We start from the raw sequence: 24,704 nt of genomic DNA, 5'->3' as shown, positions 1-24,704 counted from the left end.
ATTTGTTGAGAGTTTTTATCATGAAGTAATGTTGAACTTTATCAAATGCTTTTTCTGCACTGACTGAGATGATCATATGGTTTTTGTACTTAATTCTGTTGATATGACATATCACATTTATTGACTTGCATATGTTGAATCATCCTTTCATCCCTGGGATAAATTCCACTTGTTCATAGTGCATTTTTTTTATGTGTTGTTGGATTCGGCTTGCTAGTGTTTTGTTGAGGATTTTTGCAATCTATGTTTACCAGATCACTTTTAAATAAATAACACATTTATTTAAATTTTACCAGTTTTCCACTAATATCCTCTTTCTGTTTCAGAATCCAATCTAGGGTGCCGTGTTGCATTCAGTTGCCATGTCTTCCCAATCTCCTCTCAGTCTTTCCTTGTTTTTCTTGACCTTGACAGTCATGAGTATTGAGAGGTAACTCACAGAACCACTCCCAATCTGGGTTCGTCTGATGTTTTTCTTCATGATTAGACAGGATTTATGGGGTTTTTTTGGAAAGAATATAACAGAGATGAAGTGCTTTTGTAATCATATGAGGGGTCCATGATTATCTACATGACATCACTGGTGACATTATGCTTCATCACTTGGTTAAAGTTAGTGAAGTACAGTTGTATGGGTTTGATGAACACATAATCATGTATCTACCAACCCAGAACCATACAGAATTCCTTCACTCTAAAGACCCTGCAGTCAGAATTCCTTCACTCTAAAGACCTTTGCAGTCAACAATCCCCTCTCCTAATCCTTGGCAACCAATAATCCATTTTCCATTTCTGTAGCTTTGCCTTTTCCAGAATGTCATAAGAATGAAATCATCCAGTTTGTAGCCTTTTGAGTCTGGTTTCTTTCACTTAGTAAAATACTAAAGATTCATCCATGTTTTGTGAATCCATAGCTTATCCTTTTCATCACTGAATAGTAAGAACAATTTATCCATTCTCCTGTTGAGTGGAAATCTCAATTGCTTTAGATTTTTAGCAATTATGAATAAAGTTGCTATAAACATTTGTGTACAGATTTGGGTGGACTTAGGTTTTAAATCACTTAGGTAAACACACCTAGGAAAAGAATTGCTGGGTTATCCTCTAAGTCTATGCTTAACATTGTAAGAAACTATCTGTTTTCCAAAGTGACTATTAGAGTTTACATTCCTACCAGCAATGAAAGGGAATTGCTATTGTTCCACATCCTTCCAGCATTTGTTATTGTTAGTCTTTTTTAATATTAGCCAAACTAACACATGTATAGTCGTAGCTCTTTGTGTGGTTTTAATCTGCATTTCTGTAAGGACACATAATGCTAAACGTCATCTTTTCACATGTTTGCTGTCCTTATATCTTCTTCTTTGGTGAAGTGTCTGTTCAGGTCTTCTGATAATTTTTAATCAGGTTGTTTGCTTTCTTATTGTTGATTTTTATAAATTCCTTTTTATAAATTCCTATATATTTTACATATAAGTCCTTTACCAGGTATGTAATTTGCAAATATTTTCTCCTGGTCTGTAACTTGTTTTTTCATTCTTTTAACAGTGTTTTCACAGAGCAAAAGTTTTAAATTTTGACATAATCCAACTTACCAATTTTTCTTTTCAAGGATCATGTTTTTGGTGTTTTATCTAAAATCTCATTGCCATGCCCAAGGTTGGGCAGATTTCCCCTTTATTTTCTGCTAGAAGTCTGATAGTTTTACATTTAAGTCTGTGAAGTATTTTAATTTTTACTTAAGGTTTGAGGCATATGTCTGGGTTCTTATTTTTTTTTTCTAGCATATGAACATCCAATGATTCAAGCAATATTGGTGAAAAGACTGTCTCTCTCTCCACTGAATTACCTTTGTACCTTGTCAAAGTTAAGCTGACTATACGGACCAATTAGGGGCTATTTCAAATATAGGTCTATTTCTGGACTCTATTCCATTGGTCTATGTGTGTCCATTCTTTCTCTACTCTATTCCATTGGTCTACGTGTGTCCATTCTTTCACCAGTGCCATGATGTCTTGATTACTATGGTTTACACTAAGTCTTAAAACTGGGTAATGGGACTCCTTAATCCTTTACTCTTGAATATATCTACACTGTAAAAAAGGAGTAAATCCTAGATATGAAATAATATGGCTATAATCCCTAGGGAAGGAAGTTAGGCACTTGTCTCTCTCCAACTTTTATTTTATCTTCCCTCTTTCTTTCCTTTTCAGTCTCTATGGAGAAAAAGGCCAAGCCTTACCTCATCCTTCATTAGATAACTTCCCTGTTGGGGATCTTAAGGACCAAGGGAGAGCTATTCATTCCCATAATTTGTTTTACTGTGGAGATTTAAACTATTCTAAGAGATTGAGGAGATAACAAAAATTAGTATTTAGTAAATTATAAATTGTCATCTAAACCTAAGGTTATTACCTAGAAGAATTAGCTATGAACGAATGAATTATTTTGGTCCACTTAAAAGGGAGGAACATGCTCGTCTCAATGCTCCAATCTTTGTGTATTTAAAATAAAAATCTAATATTTAATATAAATTGTCATCACAAAACATTCTCTTTTTAAAAAAGTTTTATTGCATCTAAATTGTTCCACATAAGGATATTAATGGCATGTTAGAGAGACCAAACAAAACTATTAGTGAATATAACAATGTACAATAGAGCATTGCAAATAGCAAGGCTATTTGATAAAGATTTAAATATAGTTTTTAATCTGCATTTAATTCCATTATCTGTAATATTTTGTAGATCTGGGGTATATATGTGTGTTTGCTAGGTTTTACTCACAGAGGTTAGTGTTCTTGTGTGTCTGGTATATTCCAAATTGTGTGAACATATTATACTTGAAATTTTACTTTTAGGTATAATTTGAGATCATTTGCTTTTTCTGCCAGACCTGACTATGTATTTTCAAATCAGTTATCACCTCAGATCAAGTTCTTTTTTTTTTTTTTTTTTTTTTTTTTGAGACAGAGTCTCACCGTGTTGCCTGGGCTAAAGTGCCGTGGCATCAATCAGTCTAGCTCACAGCAACCTCAAACTCCTGGGCTCAAGCGATCCGTCTGCCTTAGCCTCTCGAGTAGCTGGGAATACAGGCATGCGCCACCATGCCTGGCTAATTTATTCTATACATATATTTTTAGTTGGCCAATTAATTTCTTTCTATTTTTAGTAGAGACAGGGTCTCGCTCAGGCTGGTTTTAAACTCCTGACCTTGAGCAATCCTCCCACCTTACCCTCCCAGAGTGCTAGGATTACAGGCGTGAGCCACCACGCCTAGCCCAGATCAAGTTCTATACTTTGGGAATCTCTTTTAGTTTCAGGGGATTCAACTGGACTGAAGAAATATCTCAAAGGTGCTCCACTTCCCAGTTTGTGCTCAGCTGAAGGGAATACCTATCTGAGGACCTACCCTATCCTGTAGAGGGTTCTGACCTGCCAGGCAGGACCTAGGTTTTGCTTTCTGTCTCTCTCGCTTGGTAGGGCTATCTCAAAGAAGATTCTAAATTTTCCAGGATTTACAAATGTCCTCAGGGGAGGTTGCTTTCAGCACTCTATTCTCTTTTGGCCTGCACTTCTTTACTGTTTGTTAACTTTCTGATACATTTAAGACTTTTTTCTTTCAATTTTACCTGGATTTTAAATAGTCTTTAACAGTAAGGTTGATCCCAACAACCTAGCCCATTTTTCAGGGAAACAAAAAATCCTTCCTCATGACTTTTCAGAGTACAGTTTGGGTACAGTAGAAGAAACAGAAGGAATTAAATCAAAAGAGAATAGCTGGTAAACTAAGAGACCAAAACACAAAAACAAAACAAAAAAAAAAAAACAAAGAGAGAGAGAGAAAGAAAAAAGAAAAAGCTAACCTCTGGTTCAAGAAGTTTGGCAGTGAAGAAAAGAAAAAATAATGGCAGTTAGAAAAGATATTAGGGTTGGAAGAAAAATATTAGTTTTATTTTGTTTTAAGAGAAGTAGAAGGAATCCAATGAAAATAAAAAGCAAAAGATACTAGAACATTTGACTCAGAAATTCTGAGTGATCAAGAGAGATGAAAATATATGTCTACACAAAGACTTGTACATAAATGTTGATAGCAGCATTGTTTATAACAGCCAAAAACAACCCAAAATGTCCATCCACTAATGAAGGTATAAACAAAATGTAGTATATTCACCACACAATGGCATGTTATTTGGCCATAAAAAGGTATGTATTTGTTAAAGGGATTGCCACATTCTGGAGAGAAATCTACTTACAAATGTGGATACATGAGGGTAAAAGATGAGCTGTTCAATCTAATTTTCAGTTGCCAATCTCTTTTTTCTTCTAATTAAAAAAAATTTTTTTCTTACCTAAATCCCTTTTTTTCCTTACCATCCATTATACCTTCTCTGATTCCTTTACTCCTTCAATTTTTTTTACTTCTTTAAAGTGAATAAGGTTGCATTATATCTAGCTACTGAATTAAAATTTGCACAATATTTGACTCTGTTCTTCCTAGCCTTTCACTATTCTGTGGTTGGGTTAAGAGATAAGACCATGCATGACCTCAGACTAATTTCAGGGATTCCTATAAAAAGGAACGAAATACTGATACATGCTACAACACTGATGAGCCTTAAAAATATGCTAAGAAGAAGAAAACCCCACATATTATACGATTCCACTTAAATAAAATGTGCAGGATTGGGCAAATATACAGCGACAGAAAGTAGATTAGTGGTTGCTTAGGGGTAGGAGTTACAGGAAGCTTGGGGATGATTGCTAATGGGTACAGGGTTTCTTTCAGAGGTGATGGAATGTTCTATATTTGTGGTGATGGCTGGAGTGCTAAGGGGCCAACATCTCCACTAACCTGTAGCTATTCACATCACCTGGAAAGTGACTAAAAGCAACGTGGCTGTAACAACCATAGAGATTTTGAAAGTGTATTAATGTATCTCTATACTATACCTAAAATATGGAAAGTAACAGAGTTTGAGGTTAAAAAAATCATAATACGTATCAATTTCTGAGCAATGTAAAGGTGATCTGATCTGAAACTAAACCTGCAATACCTCCAACGTATGCCTGTTTACTAAAAGACATCAAATTTTCCTATTTAAATGAGTAAATAATATATGTGAAATTATATCTTCAGAAAGCTGCTCTCTCCCAAATTTTTCCTGAATGCTTTTCCTGATAATCTCTAATCCCACTATGCATATGTTCTTCTTTACTTTTTATTCACATAACTTATTTTCTAAATACATATTTAATATTATTTTATAAATCATTGCTCATATAACACTGGTTTCAAAGCTTAATTTGAACTTGAAAATTAACCTTACTTTTCCTTCTTGCTTTTCGGAACTTGACAGCAGCCAGATTTATTAAATTCATTCCATAAAGATTGTAGTCAATGAAGAGCTGTAGGAGGTAGGGAATATGCGCTTCATGAGGCTGGTAAAATTTATTCATTATGGCTCCACTTTGCAAAAGTTCACATATCCTAAATTAGAAAAAAAAAAGTTATATCATAAAATTATGTTTCCTAAAATGTTAAATGAAACAATGATTACACAAATATAGAGAAGAAAACACATGAGCGTACAAAATTTGTATTTCAATTTTAGTGAAAATTTGTATTTTGTTAGTAATTAAAAGCTTAAATCAAGTTTTAAAGTAAGCAGCATGTTCTGAATGACAAAAAACTTCATGGATAAAGAATATTTGTCTTAAATGAATTTAATAATTATATTTTAAAAAATCAAAATTTTAAGAAAAGTTTTTAAAATATGAGATTTTTCTTTAAAAATGAAAGAAAAATTGTGAAAAGATTAAATAAAAATTCAAAAAAGGAGAAGGAAATATGACTCATAATCCCCCCAGAGTAACCGTTACCATTTTATTATTTTTCTTTCCTGAGGTCTTTTTGTTTTTCACCATGATGAGGAATATAAACAATAGACAATTATACATAGCATAGTAAGTACTATGCATAAGTATATTAAACATTTAGAATCATATATAGGTGCAGAGGTAGTTTCTGCACAGCCTTTTTGGAGGAAGTCTCTAAACAGGGGACTAAATGATGAAGTAGAGGTATTAACTACTTTTCTCTGAAGTGAGGGAAGAGTACTTTATGTAAACAAAATTGCACATGTAAAGAGTCATGAGAAAACACACCTTATTTAGGAACTGAAACCACTAAGACTGTGACCTAGTATCAGAGGCTGTGGTGAGATGTGGGACTAGAGAAGTAATGAGAAGTAAGATTATTCAGAGCCTATTAAGACATCTGAAGGGTAGTGGAATTTGCCTGAGAAGTGAATACCAGGAAAGTCATACAACTAGATTAGTAGAGAATGCAAAAGACTATAGGTTGGGAGTGAATAGGCTATTGTGGAAAAACTAAGATGACAGTAGCTGTAACAAAGATCATGGAAATGTATTGATTCGGGAGAAATTAAAGGGATAAAATGGGCAGGCCTTGATGACTGACTAGATATGGAGAGTGAGGTAGAACAGGAGTTGAGAATTGATGTCTAGATTTCCTGCTTAACCAGCTGGTTCGTTGAAATAGAAAGGGTTATAAGAAAAACAGGTTTGTTTGGAGTTGTTTTGGAGGGGAAATAAGGATAAACTCAGCTTTATCCTTACATATACGTATAGTGGAGTTTACATATAGTGGGGTATCCAGGCAGATTTCTATGATAATATTAGAAATGAATGATAATAAAGATGGGGGTAGCATAATCTTATTAACACAGCAGAGGTAGCTAACATATTTTTGAACACTATATACTGGATACTGTGTTTAATCTCAAGTAATCCTCATTACAAACCTGTGTTCTTATTATCCCCATTTTACAAATAAAGAAATTGAGTCTTAGATTTAAAAAGTCATCAAGACTCACACAAATAAAAAGTGGAAGATTCAAAACAAATTTTCTCTGACTTGTGAGCTGTAACTCTTAAGCATGGTGTGCTATTCTATTTATACAGTAAATGGTTTGAAATACTGATTAAGAGCTCTAGAGTGAAATTTAGGCTATTGATAAACATTTGGGAATCAAATGCATAAAGATGAACAAAAACAACAAAACCAAGCCAAACCATGGCAGTAGATAAGGCTATATAGAGAGGAGAAAGTATAGAGGGAAAAGATGAAAGTATAACACAACCTTAAGAAACAACCACAGATGTTAAAAGAGGAAGCAACAAAATGGCAGGAACATGAATGATCAGATAGGTAGGAAGAAGACTAAAGGAGGTTTATATCACAGAAGCCAACACTTGAGATTGCTTTAAGGCATCATAAGGATTACCATCATGTGAAAAGGTATGGACAAAATATCAGAGTTAGCAACACGGAGGTTATTAGTGAAAGTAATTTCAGTGGAATGGTTGGGGTAGAAGCCATATTGGAGTAAGTTAAAGAGTGAATGAGAAGTAAGAAATTGGGTACACGAAGTATAAATTCTTCAAGGAGAATGGCGAGATGAAGAGAATGGTATGTCTGTGAACATGAATGTGTGTGAGTCTTATTAATATTTAAATGGTGTAGGAGAGGAAGATGGGGAAAACTGAGAGATGGAAGAGGTTCTTGAAAAGGTCAAAGAAGATGGATCTTGAGCCCTGGAGGTGAGGGAAGGAAATCTCTTTCACTAAAGAGGCAGGGAGGAGGACAGGATGGATGTGAATAGAGTCTAAGAGCCTTTGATAGGAAATTAACAGAGCTTTATTTCAGTGGTTCTCAAAATTTTTGGTCCCAGGACCCTTCTTCATTCTTTAAAAATTATTAAGAACACTAATGAGCTTTTGTTTATGCAGTTTGTATCTACTGATATTTACCATATTAGAAAAGTAAAACAAAATCTTTTAAAGTAATTTAAAAACAATAAACTTATTATATGTTAACATAAATAATATTTTTATGGGGGAAAACCCTATATTTTCCAAAATAAAAACAACTTAGTGAGAAAAATGCATTGTTTTATATGTTTGCAAATTTCTGTTTTAACAGAAGACAGTGGGATTATCACATTTGCTTCTGCAATCTGTTGCAATATATTGCTTGGTTTGAAACATATGCAGAAAATCCAGCCTCACATAAATATGTAGTTGGAAAAAGGAAGAATAATTTAAAAGCCTTTTCAGATAATTACCAATATTCTGTGCAATTTATTCAAGAAAGTATACTTTTTTAGCTACAATGTACAATCTAAAACCAAATCAATGAACTTCTTATACTCTATCACATAAAATCTATTGGTCTATCTTGCACTTTGAATATTTTTTACCCATGAATGATGATTTAGGTCTTGTGCTGATCATTTAGAAAATATGATTCTACTAAGTTATATAGATCTTTTAAATGTTCATTAAACAATATGAAAATCATCTTTGTTGATATCATCTATCTCATCAGAAAAATCTTTAGGTACTAGAAAGCTTTTAAGTTCACAGTAGCAAATAAAGTTTTCCAAAATTCTAATGTTTGCTTGAAAGCTCAAATTTTATAACTGGCAACAAAATACTATAAGTTGTTTTCCTTGAACTGACAGTCTCACTTTGTTCATTTTCAAGAATGTATTTGCCAAATATACAGATCACTATAACTTGGTTTATCAGTTATTCTTTCAAGTAAAGATGGTGTCCCATTAAAAAAAAAAAGGTAGCTAGTTCAGCTTATACCTAAAAGCAATCATATAAGAGCTTCTTTCCTTAGGACAATCACAGTACTTCAGCACACAGATGTGTTTCATTCTTATTTTCATTTTGTCACATAAATATCACAAAGATGTATACCCAAGGGTCAAGATTCAATAAACTTAAGTTTTGTTTTTTGTTTTTGTTTTTTTTTACCATGTCTTCAGGCATACTCTTAAGTAAAACTGGCTTTTTTGTTTTTTTTAGTGGTGAGTGCTAATTGGTGGAAAATACATGATTAGTAGTTTGGTGCCATTACTTTGATTTCACACAAAGTGCTAGCAGTTTAACTTACTATCAGTGAACACAGTGAAAAAGGCAAATCATATCTTGGTACATGGATAATTTTGACCATAGAGATTCCCTGAAAGGGTTTCAGAAATCCCCAGTTCATATTATGAAAACCACTATTCTGGAATGATGGGTTCTATTTTCTGTATAAATTAAGAAGGCAAGAGCTCAGTAGGAACTTAACGTTTGAGTAGATGCTAGAGATGGTAAGGAGATAATTAACTAGACAAAAGGAGAAGTAAAGGAAGGCAGGGAAGTGTCCAGAAGTTGAAGATCATAAATTTATGGTGGCACCAATCTGTGACTGTTTTTTATCTTGCAGTAATCAGAAATTTGGGCTTAGTAGACAGAAATAAATAAATGGATTAATTCAAAATTGATTGTTTTACCTGGCAGACCGAAGGGCAGATAAAGAATGGAATAAAAGATGGAATGGAGAGAGAAGTCTACAAAATGGGGCAGTAATACTGGGGCCAAGGGGTTTGAAGCCTAAAAACAGGTAGCGTAGGATAACTCAGGGACAGAGTTAAAAAGATTAAAAAGAAACAAAAACCACACATAAAGGATCTTATTGAAGCCATGAAAAGGTTTTAAAACTAAATTATAGTGATAGGTACACAACTCAGTAAATTTACTAAAAATCCTTGAACACTTATACACACTAAATCCTTATACACACTTAATATGTTAATTCTGTGTCATGTAAATTACACCTCAAAAATTATTTAAAGAAAGATAGAAGATTGTAGTCAAAACCCAAGATACTTGCATTTAAAATCTCAGAGGTAGGACAAGGTCCAGGGTATAGTCAAGAGAATAGGTAGTTTAAGAATGGAAGTAAAGATCACAGGAAATAAGTAAGTAAGTAGAGGAATCAAGAGGCTAGTCCCCAAATGATATGTATTGTGTTCATTCATTCATTCAACAAATAGTTATTGATTACTATGTGCTAGGCACTATTGCAAACTCTGGGAATACAACAGTGAACACAGTAGACAAAAATCTTTGCTATTATGGAGATTACATCCTAGTGTAATACCAACATTATATGGAAATTTTTAAAAAAGAGTATGTATATATGAAGCTATGTATGTATAAAAAATAGAAGGACATATACCAAACCCTGAAAGTGATTGTCTCTAGGGAAGAGAGTTAAGAGTAAGGGTGAGGTCTTTAACTTTAACGTTTTACATGTATACGTTTTACATGTATACTGGACTTTAACGTTACACTTTAATGTTTTACATGTATACTGCAGCCAATACTTACACTGCAATTAAAATGTGCCACGCACTGTGCTAAGTGATTTACAGATACCAATACATTTAATCATCAGAACAACGTGTATCAACAGCAACCGTATTTAAAGATGAGGAAGCTAAACAGAGAGATTAAATATCTTGCCTAAAGTCAACCTGGCTAGTAAGTAGTAGAGCCACATCTTGAATGTAGGCAATTTGGTTTCAGAGTCAAGATCTTAACCACTATACTAAGTATTAGCTAAATATTATAATGCAAATGATGAACGTGTAACAGTATAATAAAAAATAAAAAAGAAGAAAGTATTTCATTCAACTCCTATTCTTTTCTTTCATAGCATGTATGACAATTTTTGTTTATATGTTTGGGTTTCTTCTTTACTGTCTGTCTCCCCTACTAGCTATAAGTTATCTGAGGGCAGGAACCATGCAAACTTTGCTCACTGTATCTACTCAGCAACTTCACAGAGCATCAAATAATGTAGGTACTTTATAAATATTTATTAAAAAAATGAATAAATGAATGAACCCATTAATAAAGCAGGGATTTTAGATGGACACTATCATAAGTTGACTATATAAACGTATTGAAAATAGTTTCATAAGCATCCAATTGCTACAGTTACAAGGAAAAAATGGATTATATCTATACTTAAGTAGAATTATAATTTATAGGTTATTTATATTAATAAAAGACTTAACACAACTTTTAATCAGGGCTCCTATTTCAGTACAACTTGAGAAAGGAAAAAATGACTGACGTTTACTCTCTTACCAATTTGTACATGTGAGAGAGGGTAAGAGTCCACAGGGATTGCTCTTTTGTACTCCATGAATATGAAAAGGTATGAGTAGAAGGGAACTGCTATAAGAAACATTGCTGTCTGTAAATGCTTATTCTGGAAAGTTATTTTGTTCCTATATAACAGAAGTTATTTTGGCTATGGCCAGAGGCCAGCCATAGGAAAACTAGTTTTCACTGGTTACTCACAGAAGGGACTAACCAATGGGATTAGGGCTGAGAGTCAGTGAAGTGCTAACTGGTTTAATCCAGAGTGAACCTCATGGCTTGATAGTTATACTTTAATTCATATGGAGAACATTCAATTTGTGTTTTACCAAAAAGTTACTTTTTGGAACCCAGTACCTCCTGGCAGAGAGGCCCTCCCCCAAAAACAATACTCAGAGCACTCCTCCAAGGCCACTTTTATCCTAGTCACTACATACAGTGAAAAATTGTTGTTTTGAATTTTAAAGTTTGATTAAAATCTTCTGTATATGTGCCCTTCCTGTCCTCAATAACCTGGGCTCCAGGATGATTCAGAGAATACACTAGAGTCATAGAGACTGACTGAAAGAAGGAAAAATTAACCAAAAACAAATAAAAAATCCCATGATATAAAATTTCGATTAACATCTAGTAGAGTCAAAAGGATTCTGAGATCTCAGAAGCCCTCTCATTCTGGGCCCACACTCATACATTTCTCCTTGTTTTGCAACTAAAGAGCATGTTTTTCTTAGCACTGAACATCTTGTCTGGCCAGCAGGGCACTAACATCATGCACAGCAGCTATCATCTCTCCATACCTATTTCTACAAACTCTCTAAATCTAAGACTGAAAAGAAGCAGTTGGGGGCCTCCACCTCTAAAAATACCTTCCTAGAATCCAAGCATGGGTTTCTCTCTATACACATTCATCTATATTTTATGGTCTCTTTCTTTAATAATGCTACAAACTATATAGGCCTTTCTTCTAGATTTTTCTTAAGTATTTATTACTAAAATACTTAAGTGATAGTTATTCACATTGGTTTCATTTATCTTTGTACCTTTTCACCATTGCAGGATTGTAAAGATAGATCTTCATAAAATGTCTTTCCTTCTCATGATAACCATAAAAAGGCCTGAAATATAAGAAAAACATATTTCAAATTATTTTCATCAATTAGGGATGAAATTATGCAACTTATTACCCAGCTCAGCAGGCTGAATTCAATTTTATTTATATTTTATATTATCCAAAACCCAAACAATTAAAACAAACCAAGATCCTTTCAATTAAACCTACCACAGGTTAACACTGAAACTTTTAAAAAATGTTAAAATAATACCACTTTGAAAAAACTACAGACAAAAAGGAGCAGCAAACCACTTATACCTTAATCTCAATCATCATGACTTTTAAAGTGCCTCTTTTCTCTTTACTCTAATGGACGTTTTTTCCGTCAAAAACTGAAGTTTTTCACCAACACTTATATTACTTTCCTTATGCAGCTCTGTTTATTATTAGTTTCACAAGTTAAGTAGGCAGAGACGGTTTATATATTATATATGTAGAGACACATAGCACACATTTCAGCAGTTGATATGGATAACCCTTTAACACATACTCATATCAATGTAGCCTGTGAAAACTGTGTAGACAGAAACTATAGAGACTGAAAAAGACCATGGACTTTCTTATGGACCCTAATTATGCTGTGGCTGGGTCTTTTCTCAGGGCACCATCTGGAATGAAGAAAGGGAAAAGCAAAAGACCACATGACAGGGAAAGAAATCCTCAATGCAAGATGAAATAAGCTGGACTCTCATTTTCAGGAGGATCTGAAACCATCCTACTATCTCTGATATACAGACCACCATTTTCAAAGATGATGTAATTAGAAACAATATATAAAAATAGATAATATATGACATCTAACATATAAATGTATGAATCTGTAGGTGAAATACAAGGCTTTGTATCTGCCTACAGTTAGTCTGTAAATAAATGGTCAAGCCTGGGTGACAGAGTGAGACCTTGTCTCAAAAAAATAAACAAACAAATAAAAAATAAGGGGTTATTTATGTCCCACTTTACATGAAAATGAATTAATAAATGGTTAAATAAACCCAATCATTCTTCATTTTAAAAATACTGTCCCCTTTTGACTGGCGCTAGATAGAATTTACTCCCAATCGGACACCATCTCTCTCTGTAATGTCTGAATGGAAGATATCAAATAAAGGACTAATCTGGTAGTAGAGTCATTATTTGGGGTATATTTAAACAACTTTTTAAAAAGTTGTTTCAAGCCATTGGTATGATTGCTAGAAAGAAATTTCTGCTAAAAAATCCAACTATTTACCAAGGTCTAAAAGTTTCATCATCTTATGCTTGCCTCTCACTCCAATCTTAAGTCAGACCACTATTCTTTTATCTTCTGGCCATTCTAAACCTTCAGCCCTTCTAACTTGATCATTTGTAGCTTTCCATCCCTCTGCCTGGAAAGCTCTGCTGTGAACTTTTTCATGGCTTGCTTTTAATAATCTTCATTCAAATCTCTGCTTAATTTACTTACCTACTCAGAAAAGCCATCACTCTTACCCTTCACTTTTTTACTTTTTTATAACACTTACCACTTCCTATCTAGTTTGCTGCTATTTGCCCCATTTTGTTGCCATGAAGGAAGGGGTGAAAGAAAGACACATTATATAAATGATCTCATTATCTCTCATCGGCAAAATTCAACTCTATACTCTCCTTCGTGGTGTGGTATTTTTCATATATATATAAATGTAGCTCTCTGTCTGGAGACATGGGTTCTCTTTAGCCAGATAAATAAATTTTTTAAAAAGTATTAAATCAGCATTTGTGGATCTATGTTATCTTTGCTTTGGTTTTGTTAACAATCTTTAGGAGTGTTAAAAAAACAATCTTTTACAATTAGAATCTCATGGTTTTAGAACATGATTATAAGTCTTAACTATTAAACCTCTGAAATTCTTTTTTTTTTTTTTTTGAGACAGAGTCTTACTCTGTTGCCCAGGCTAGAGTGCCATGGTGTCAGTCTAGCTGACAGCAACCTCAAACTCCTGGGCAAGTGATCCTACTGCCTCAGCCACCCAAATAGCTGGGACTACAGACATGAGCCACCATGCCCAGCTAATTTTTTAAAATATATTTTTAGTTGTCCAGCTAATTTCTTTCTGTTTTTAGTAGAGAAGGGGTCTTGCCCTTGCTCAGGCTGGTCTCGAACTCCTGAGCTCAAATGATCTGCCTACCTCGGCCTCCCAGAGTGCTAGGATTACAGGTGTGAGCCACTGTGCCTGGCCTTAAATTCTTTATAAATCTGGGATTCTGTTTTCATATCTATTGCCCTAAAATATAGCAAAGAAATTCTATACATTCAGTTTTCTGCTTTTGGCCAAGAAAGACTCCATGTAATTTTACCTGCAACCCCCTTACCTCCTAGTATTGGCTTTAGTTGATTTTGCCAACAAAATTCCTCATCAGAGAGACTCTTTAGGAGGAAAAAAGTAGAATAGAGTTTGAAAGTAGACGTTTTATGCTTAAAATATATCTCATATTTAGAGTTAGTTTTTAAATATATCAATGGGGAGAAAAATAAGCATGGATGGCAAAAAAAAAAAATCTAAGCTAATTAATTCTGATGAACTGAGACTCTCTTTATAGGACACTGTCTAGAATCATGGTAGCTGAGTGGCAAGGAATCCCTGAAATCAGTCTGAGGTCATGGTCTTATCTCTTAACCCAACCACAGAATAGTGAAAGGCTAGGAAGAACAGAGTTAAATCTTGTACAAATTTTAATTCAGTAACTAGATATAATACAACCTTATTCACTTTAAAGTAAAAAAAATCGAAGGAGTAAAGGAATCAGAGAAGGTATAATGGATGGTAAGGAAAAAAGGGATTTAGGTAAGAAAAAAAATTTTTTTTTAATTAGAAAAAAAAAAAGATTGGCAACCGAAAATTAGATTGAACAGCTCATCTTTTACCTTCATGTATCCGGATCTGTAAGTAAATTTCTCTCCAGAATGTGGCAATCCCTTTAACAAATACATACCAAAAAATATAGAAAGATTGGTGACTATTTCACTGGGCTGTTTGGAGATCCAACTTTAAAATGAGAGTATGTTTAGGAAAGTTCTTGGAAACTATCAAGAATAAAAAATTGGAAGATAAAGTTCATGATTACCTCTAACATAATTACTGCTGTCATAGGATGAGTGTGAACTTTTACCTCATTCATTTATTCAACCAAATAGTTATTGAGCTGTACCTACTAAGTGCCCAACACACCATAGAAAAGTGCTAGGGATATAATGATAAATAAGACAAACGTGTTTTTCTCATGGAGCATATGTACATACTAGTAGGAGAAAAACATAAAAATTTAGTAAATAGGCCAGTTGTGGTGGCTCATGCCTGTAATCCTAGCACTCTAGGAGGCTGAGGCGGGAGGATTGCTCAAGGTCAGGAGTTCAAAACCTGAGCCTGAGCAAGAGTGAGACCCTGTCTCTACTAAAAATAGAAAGAAATTGATTGGCCAACTAAAAATATATAGAAATAATTAGCTGGGTATGGTGGCGCACGCTTGTAGTCCCAGCTACTTGGGAGGCCGAGACAGAAGAATTGCTTGAGCCCAGGAGTTTGAGGTTGCTGTGAGCTAGGCTGATGCCACAGCACTCTAGCCTGGGCAACAGAGTGAGTCTCTGTCTCAACAACAAAAAAAAAACTTAGTAAATAAACAAAATTAAAATAATTGTAAACTATATTAAGTGCTAAAGGAAACAAAGACTGGCTGATACAGAATAATAATAACAATACCCTACTTAAAATAGCTTATTTTAAGTGAGACAGTCAAAGCAAACTCTGAAGAGGTCAATGATTTGAAGGATTGGAAAAGGGTATAAATACTCAGGAAAAGGCAATTGCATATATAAAGAATTTAGGTGGGAAGTGGACATATAGTAATAACATTTATTAGGTGTAGGCAGGTGGGGGGAGGGGATGTGTTTATACATAATGAATGCGATGCGCACCAACTGGGAGACAGACACGCTTGAAGCTCTGACTCGAGGGGGGAGGGGGGGAAAGGGCAATATACGTAACCTTAACATTTGTACCCCCACAATATGCTGGAAAAAAATTAAAAATATTTTTAAAAATAAAAAAAAAGAATTTAGGTGGGAAAGAGTTTGGCATATCAGAGCAACTCAAAGACCACTGTTTCTGGATGGAACATAGTAAACAAAGTTACAGATGTAGACAGGTATCAGATCGCATAAACTGAGGTTAGAAGTATAAATTTTATTCTATGAACACTATGAAGCCACTCAAGGATTTTAAATTATTTTAAAATTTACAGTAGGAAAGAGTACTTTTGCTGCTCTGGAGTGAGACAAGAATAGAAAAAGGGAATTCAATCAAAAGGGTACTGCAGTGGGGTCCAGAAGAAAGCCTAGATTAAGGTAGAAGAAAGCAGACAAATTTAAGTTCTCTATCTGGATTTCATGCGGACATAAAAAACCCTCGAATGTTCCAGTATGATCTCCAAATCTTTCCTGCCAGTCTGCTCCATGTGCATCTTCCATCCTATTAGAAGCACAGACTCATCCTTGACTCTCTGACAACTCTCATCCAATCTGATGGCAAATCTTGTTGACTCAACCTTCAGAATAGACCCAGAAGCTGAGTACTTCACACCATTACTTCCCTGCTACTCCCCTAGTTCAAGCCACCATATTTTCTTATACAAATTAAGGAAAGAGTCCTAATGCTCTTCCTACTTCTACCATTGTCTCCCTCCAATCTATTCTTTTTGTTCTTAAAGAGACAGAGTCTCGCTCTGTCACCCCAGCCAGCATGAAGTAGCATCATATCTCACTGTAATGTCAAACTCCTGAGCTCAAGCAATCTTCCTGTCTCAGCCTCCCAAGTAGCTGGGAATGACTATAGGTGCATGCCACCACACCTGGCTAATTTTTCTATTTTTTGTAGAGATGAGGTCTTTTGCTCTTGCTCAGGCTGGTCTCGAATTCCTGAGCTCAAGCAATACTCCCACTTTGTCCTTCCAGAGTGCTAGGATTACAGGTGTGAGATACCGCACCAGGTCTCTAATCTACTCTTAACACAGTCACTAAAGTAATCCTTTCAAGTTCAAGCCAGACATTGGCTGCTCAAAATCATACAATAGCTTAGAGTAAAAGTCAAAGTCCTTAGAATAGACTATTGCAATGATTTCTAAACTTTAGCATGCACCAGAATCATCAGAAAGCCTTATTAAAACACAAATTGCTGGGCCCTATTACCAATGCTTCTGATTCAGTAGGTCTGAGGTAGGACCCAAAAATGTATTTAAGGCCTCTGAGAAGTAAATGCCAAATGTACAAAAAATTTATTAGGGGAAACACCTGTGAGAGAAAATGAGGAGGGAGCCAGAAGAGGCTGGAACAGCCACCAGACCTGATCCTAAGCAAAGTAGAGAGGAATGAGGGATTCTGAAGTATCTTCTATTATAGTACAATTTTAAGTAAAGTATACCAATGTTGTTGGGAGAGTTTTCAAGAGTCTCTCAGGAGCAGACCTGCCTTAGGGTCCTTGTCACGCTCAGTTATTGGATAAGAGGAACCCATGGAAAGCAGCTTCAGCTGCTTTGGAGTGATGGATTAGATTGCAGCATGCAGTAGCTGGGGCCATTCAATCATACTCCCTGTATTTGGAGATTTGAGAGGTACATTCTCACAGCTGTCAAACCAGGTAAAGTTAATGTTGGTGATAATGGATACCAAAGTATGGAAATCATAGTTTGAGAACCATGGGCCTTCATGATTTCCATTCTCTCGTATCTAACCTCATTTCATCCTACTCTCCTTTACTTCCCTCCATTCCAGCTACCTGGCCTCCATTCTGTTCCTACTCTGTTACCTCCTTCAGGTCTTTGCTCAAATGTCATTAACCAGGAGACCTTTCCTGATTACCCCACGCTATTGATCCTTCTTATCATGCTCTATACCTTCTTCTCTTCTATAGCACTAGTTATCATATAGTAAATAAGTAAATATATTTCATGTTATATGTATGGGCTATTATCTGTTTCCCACCACTAGAATGTAAACTCATGGGGACAGGGATCTTTGTTTTGTTCAGTAGTATATCCCAAGCACCTAGAACAATGCTTAGCACAGCAAAGGTACCTAATAAATATTTGCTGAATGAATTACATGAATTTCTACTGTTCTAGGAAGCAAAGAAATGGAAGATATTAAAACAAAAATCACTGTTGCCCATCTGTTTTTCATTGTAATCAAAATTTACCTTAGAAAATTAACAGTAAGAAATTCACTGTTCCATTAGACTATAAGAAAAAGATAAACTTCTTTAAATTATTAAAAAAAAAAAGAAAAAGAAATATGAACAGAGTATATTTCAATCAGATACGTTTTCCTCTAAATAAAATAGCAGTAGAAATACAAAAAGAAAATTTAAAATATATTATCATATACTTACATTCCTGATACTAATGACACTTTGAACACATGCTGAGCAGTGGAAGATGGATTGCCTAAAGCCACATTAAGTGCTCTGTCGATACTGAATGCCATCTGAGAAAGATAGCTTTCTGGCTGCTGTCCATAACCATCGTATGGTACATAGAGGTAAGGAAAGATGCCATGTAGATGAAGACATGTCTTCTGACCTAAAATGTAACACATTACAAAGTTTAGTCTTGAGACACATTTTAACAATACAAAGCTCAGAATGAAAGTCATTTAAATGTTCTAATGGCAACACATCTTATCTAAGGTAAGAGTTGAAAAAAATTAACCCATAGTTAAAGTTACCTGTGTTAACTACATTTTACAACAGAACACGTAGAAGCATTTATAAACATAAGCATTGTAATATGATTTAAATAGTAATTTCAATGAAAATATTTTTGGCTGTTTTATGCTCACAATCCAACTAGTTTTACGTACTTCACTGAAACACCCTATAATACCACTTAGCAGTGTTAGGAAGCTTACAAAAATTCATTGAAAGTTTACTAAATAAAATGAATGCCTTACTTAGCATTAAGGTTTTCAAACAAGAGACTTCCCTAAGACAGAGGCAGCTCTGGGAGACAGCAGAAGGCAAAAGCAGTTCCTATCCAGTGTGTGGAATCTTGTTATTGGGGGTGGGAAGGAGGTTAAAATGAAATTTTGCTATTGGAAAAAACCAAAACAAAACAAAACACAAAACCCAGACAAAATCGAATCAAAACAAAACCCCTATAGATCAGTTGTAATACACTTCTGGGTATCTCAATTTTATATTTGGCGGAGTGGGACAGGGGGAGATACAATGAGAGGGAAAAAAATAAACATGCAAACTTCTCAGGAAGCCAATTTATCAGTCAGGTACAGAAGGGGTAAATGGTGCTGACTTGCCAACAGACAATTCAGCTCAGTCATGATAAAGAAAGTAATATAAGCGAGAACCCACAAAAGAAGTGTTGCAGGAACAGTAATGTATCCATGACAAGGTAAAGTAATAACAATAGCAACAAAAAGCAGATGCACCACTACTCTCTGAATCTGGCAGGGCTGTATGGAAGTGGTTCCTGTCTTCAGCGCACTGTCCCTAGTTCCCCTTGGGTATGTGCCATATGTCTAATTCAAACAGAGAGAACAGCAGTGATGGAAGAACACATGCATTTTTCTCATGCTGTCACTCACTACCACTGTGCTGTTCCTGCCAGTGCAATCCTCAGGCTTCTTCCCACCCCTTTTCCCTCCTCATTCTAATTCAGTGGGCCTTTCCTTTGGTAGGAAAGTATTAGTTTATTATTTCCCATTTATGATTTAGAATGATGTATATAAAATATATAGAAAATATTTCTATATTTAGTTGATATCTTGTGTTTATACTTTTTATAAGGAATAACATTAGCTTGTGTCTTATTTTTAAGGTACAGTTGTAACAGAATTAACAAATAAATCTGGAACAGTTATTACATAAAGTATAGCAAAATTAGAAAGATCAGTCACATAATGTAATAAAATTTGTGTCCACCAGACTAATAGTCTTCTTTGAATTACCAACTCTACCTACTGTCACACTTCTGAAGAATTACAAATTGTGTTGCTGTTATACCAATTTCAGTTTCTATTTTTAGAAGCAGTTATACTATTTAATTCAAAGGAATGAAAAAATTATTTTCAGTTAAAAGAAAATTCTTTGGCTATTTCATTTTCAAATACATTTTGGTATTTCCCAAATAGTGCAGTTTTTAAATTCTTCAAATAGAGAAAATGCAAACTGTATCAATGAGTGAATCTTAAGAAAATATATTTAACCAATTTACTGGTGATTTACTGAAATACTTTTTAAACTTATGAATAAAGGTTACAACCATTATTACCCTCTGGACATAAAATAAATTACAATTTGATTAAGAGCAGCTGATATGCCTGTAATCCTAGCACTCTAAGAGGCCGAGGCAGGAGGATCGCTCAAGGTCAGGAGTTCGAGACCAGCCTGAGCAAGAGTGAGACCCCCATCTCTAATAAAAATAGAAAGAGATTAATTGGCCAAATAAAAATATATAGAAAAAATTAGCCGGGCATGGTGGCCCACGCCTGTAGTCCCAGCTACTCGGGAGGCTGAGGCAGGAGGATCGCTTGAGCCCAGGAGTTGGAGGTTGCTGTGAGCTAGGCTGATGCCTTGGCACTCTAGCTGGGGCAACAAGAGAGAGACTCTGTCTCCAAAAAAAAAAGCAGCTGATGTGCTTAAACTCCAGGATGAAGGAGGTAGGAACACAGAGCAGTATTTCCTCTTAAATTGGCAAATAGATTCAAGACCAGTCATTACAGAATTACTAGTGCAACAACATATTTTCAAGCAATATTGTAAGTTCTTAAAATATTAGTTTTATAGTCAATATATCTTTAATAATGGAATTTTGGGTAAATTTTACAAGAAATTATAAAATGTGATTTCTACTAATATGGGCAGAGTGTTCACAAAGTATTTTAAAAATAAATTTTTTTGTTTTAGGTTTTTGTTTTATTTTATTTATTTATTTTTTTGAGACAGAGTCTCACTTTGTTGCCCAGGCTAGAGTGAGTGCCATGGCGTCAGCCTAGCTCACAGCAACCTCAAACTCCTGGCTCAAGCAATCCCCCTGCCTCAGCCTCCCAAGTAGCTGGGACTACAGGCATGCACCACCATGCCCGGCTAATTTTTTGTATATATATTAGTTGGCCAATTAATTTCTTTCTATTTATAGTAGAGACGGGGTCTCGCTCTTGCTCAGGCTGGTTTTGAACTCCTGACCTCGAGCAATCCGCCCGCCTCGGCCTCCCAGAGAGCTAGGATTACAGGCGTGAGCCACCGCGCCCGGCCTGTTTTATTTTTTTAAAAATAATTTTATATCCACTTTTCACATCTCCTGTGAAGTATGGGGCAGAGAAATTATCTTGCTTTTTATAGGCTTCAGAATTATAAATTTGGGATATATGATTAAGCAAAAAAGAAGAAATGATTTATTTAGCAGGTACTAGGCTAAGTGCTTTACGTAGTTATTTCTAAAACTTAGAAGAACTTCGCAAGTGTTATAGGTTAATTTTCCCAGTTACATGGCTATTAAGCAACTGAATCAGAATTTGAAAACAGATAAACAAAAATAAAAACCAGTGCTCTTTCTGCTTAAACATGTTGATTCGATTTAAAAAAAAACCAAAAAGTTCATGTTGTCTTCCTTGATCCTTAGTTCTTATCTTGGGATTGCCTGTTGCCTTATCTGGCTCTCCCATTTGATGGCAAATTCTTTGGGAGCCGATACTGTGTTTAAATGGACATAATATATCCAGCACTCGCACAGAACACACAGTATGTGTTTTATAAATATTAAATGAACGAAAGAACCCTCAGCAAAACAGAATAATTGCTTAAGGAAAAGGAATGGTATGAAAGCCTTTGAATATCCAAAGAAACAAATCCATGAAAACAGAGAGGACTTTGATACAACTAATGGAACTTCAGTCAGAGTTACAGAAGGACACAGGTGTATAGGGTTTAGAAGAGTCCCCAGTTTATTGCACTTTCCTACACTGAATACCCTGAAGTCCTATCTAAATTTGTAATCACACATCAACACAGACATACCTCTCTCTGGTTCTCCTGCAGGTAGGGATGGATCAGTGACTTATTTACCACCCTTCCTCAAGACAACCTTCTGAAGAGCAACCACAACACAAAGAATTCTTGCCATGGCACTAACAGATCTAATATAGGATAAGTGTCATGAAAAAGAAAATAATAAGAAACCCAAAAGTTAAATATGAAAAGAAAAATGTGTAAAAATGAATACAAGAGTCAATTTCTTTTTGACAACAGTATGTCTTTTATTACTGTAAAATTTGTAGTTCTGTAATAGCATTGCTTTAATTTGACAAGATACAGACCATTGCTATTTATTTCCCTCTGCCAGCTCTACCCCACATAGCTGTAAAGTCTGTAGAGATAAACCAATCTACTCTGACCCCCATCAGTTTTTACGATTTGGTTCAACCTTGAGAAAATACCCTAAAATTAGTGGCTTTAGCATTAAAATTAGTGGCTTCTCTCTCATAAAAAAAGTCCAGAAGTAGGTAGCTGGTACTAGAGACTCAGCTTTTATTCAACATCTAGTTAGTGGACTAGTTAAGAAAAACCTCTCACTTTAGTACAAAGACTTTTATTCTATATTCCATGGAGTTCCACATAAAAGATACTTTTAGGAATGTTTTTTATAAAATTAGTGAAAGTTCTGGAATTTTGAAACCTACTACTAAATGATTTTGGATCCTTAAAGGATTTAGGATATTAGCTATTACTAGGTAACGTGGATCTAAAGGAAAAAAATCTCTATTCCCCTTCTACTTTATTAAGATATAATTGACAAAATAAAAACTGTATATATTTATGGTATACAACATGATGCTTTGATATACATACAGTGTGAAATGACTAAATCAAGCTAATTAATATAATCACCACCTTGCATACTCATTATTTTATGATGAGAACGTTTAAGATCTAATCTTTTAACAGATTTTCAAGTATACATTATTATTAACTATAATCACCATGCAATATACTAAATCTCCAGAATTTATTAATCTGGACACTTTGTACTCTTTAACCAACATCTTCCCCTCCCTTTCCCCCAAATGTCCCCTCTCATTATCATGTGAAACTGAAGTTAGGAAACAAGTCCGATAGGAATAAAGATGGTCTTTGGAAGAATAAGCCTATGTACAAAGATTTCAAAAATTTAAGAGTTTGAATTTTCCAATTTGACTGATGTTCCCTAATTCAGAAGCTGCAACAAAGTTACTTCAGGAAAGCTCCACCAAAACTTGACACACTGTGTAACTGCTGGTTCTTAAAAGACACCACGCAAAACTTTGCAGAGTTGGCTAGTTCCCAACTATGTGTAATAGATCTTGTATAACTAAGTCAGGTGCCTCTTTAATAGTGAGTATACAGGTACTCTGAATCTTATCTTTCACAGAACCCAGAATTACACTAAACATTGAGTCCTCTGTATCCCAGCATTTCTTATGTTGTTTTCCAACATTTTGTTCTGTATTTTAAGTGTGCATACCTAAAATCTTGTTAGCCTATTTATACAAAATTGCTTGTATTTCTGTAGATCCATTTTCTATAAACAGAAAGACTAAATGTACCATTACTCTAATTCAGGAGTCTGTAAACTTCTTATATCAAATGACAGTAAATATTTTAAGCTTTATGGGCCATATTGTATCTGACACAACTACATAACTCTGCTGTTTGTAGCCTCCAACCAGCCATCAACAATACTTAAGTGAATGAGAAATTACTATGTTACAATAAAATTTCATTTACAAAAACAGGCAACAAGAGGGATTTGGCCCATGGATAGTAGTTTGCCAATTCCTGCATAATTGATTAGACTTCTTTCTCCATCCTTGACTGAAAAGTTTAACATCGACGCCTTCTTCTTTTTTAAATAAGCTGATTGGTAACCACAATCCAAATCATGCTAGCCTAAGAGTATCTTAGGAGAATGAATAAGAAATGCTTATTTTGTAATTTGCAAATCCCATCAACCAAATCTTAAATCCAAATCTACACAAGGATTTTAAACAAATCTCTCTTCAGGTCTATTAAAACAGAAAAACTTGATATTTGGGCAACGAAGTTTGTGTTTATGGAATTTTTCATATTTTCTTCTTTCTGGAATATCTCAAGTTTTATATCACTATCATCACCTGTTTCCTTCCAGTCTTTTTCTAAAATTTCACTCTATCTTTCTTTCCCTATCCCCACAAAACCACATATTCACAGTTAGCAAATGTTAATTACCTATTCTCATGGGAGAAAAAAAGCTGTAAGGATGTACTCTTAGCCTCAGAAATTACATTTCACAATTTACCCTAAGAAAAAACTTAAGAATATACATGAAAACTTAGATATTAAGATGGTAGGTATTACTAATAGCAGTAAAAAAAAAATGAATACAATCTAAAATTAATTTCTAAAAATAGGGAATTAAGTAAATTATGTTATATCTATATAATAGATTAGATCTATGAGTCTTGTACCAAATCCTGTGTGCTGTTTTGTAAATAAAGTTTTATTGGGACACACCACACCCATTCA

At 34.6% G+C, this 24,704-nt stretch overlaps 1 protein-coding gene across 4 annotated transcripts in view; it reads right to left on the bottom strand.

Moving 5' to 3' along the window:
- Positions 1-24,704, bottom strand: part of REV3L (REV3 like, DNA directed polymerase zeta catalytic subunit) — a 174,819-nt gene that overhangs the window by 92,019 nt on the left and 58,096 nt on the right. For all 4 annotated transcript variants that reach the window (XM_012753067.2, XM_012753064.2, XM_012753062.3 and 1 more), the window contains 3 exons: positions 18,540-18,729; positions 12,074-12,148; positions 5,330-5,490 (listed from right to left, as the gene is read on the bottom strand). In XM_012753067.2, the coding sequence (XP_012608521.1) occupies positions 5,330-5,490; positions 12,074-12,148; positions 18,540-18,634 (331 nt within the window). In that variant the 5' untranslated portion in view covers positions 18,635-18,729. The remainder of the gene's footprint in view (positions 1-5,329; positions 5,491-12,073; positions 12,149-18,539; positions 18,730-24,704) is intronic.

The sequence above is a fragment of the Microcebus murinus genome, chromosome 5 (assembly GCF_040939455.1).
Source record: "Microcebus murinus isolate Inina chromosome 5, M.murinus_Inina_mat1.0, whole genome shotgun sequence".
In the NCBI taxonomy this organism is placed as follows: domain Eukaryota; kingdom Metazoa; phylum Chordata; class Mammalia; order Primates; family Cheirogaleidae; genus Microcebus; species Microcebus murinus.
The sequence above is the reverse complement of the archived record's forward strand: the minus strand, read 5'-3'. Positions and strand labels throughout refer to the sequence as shown.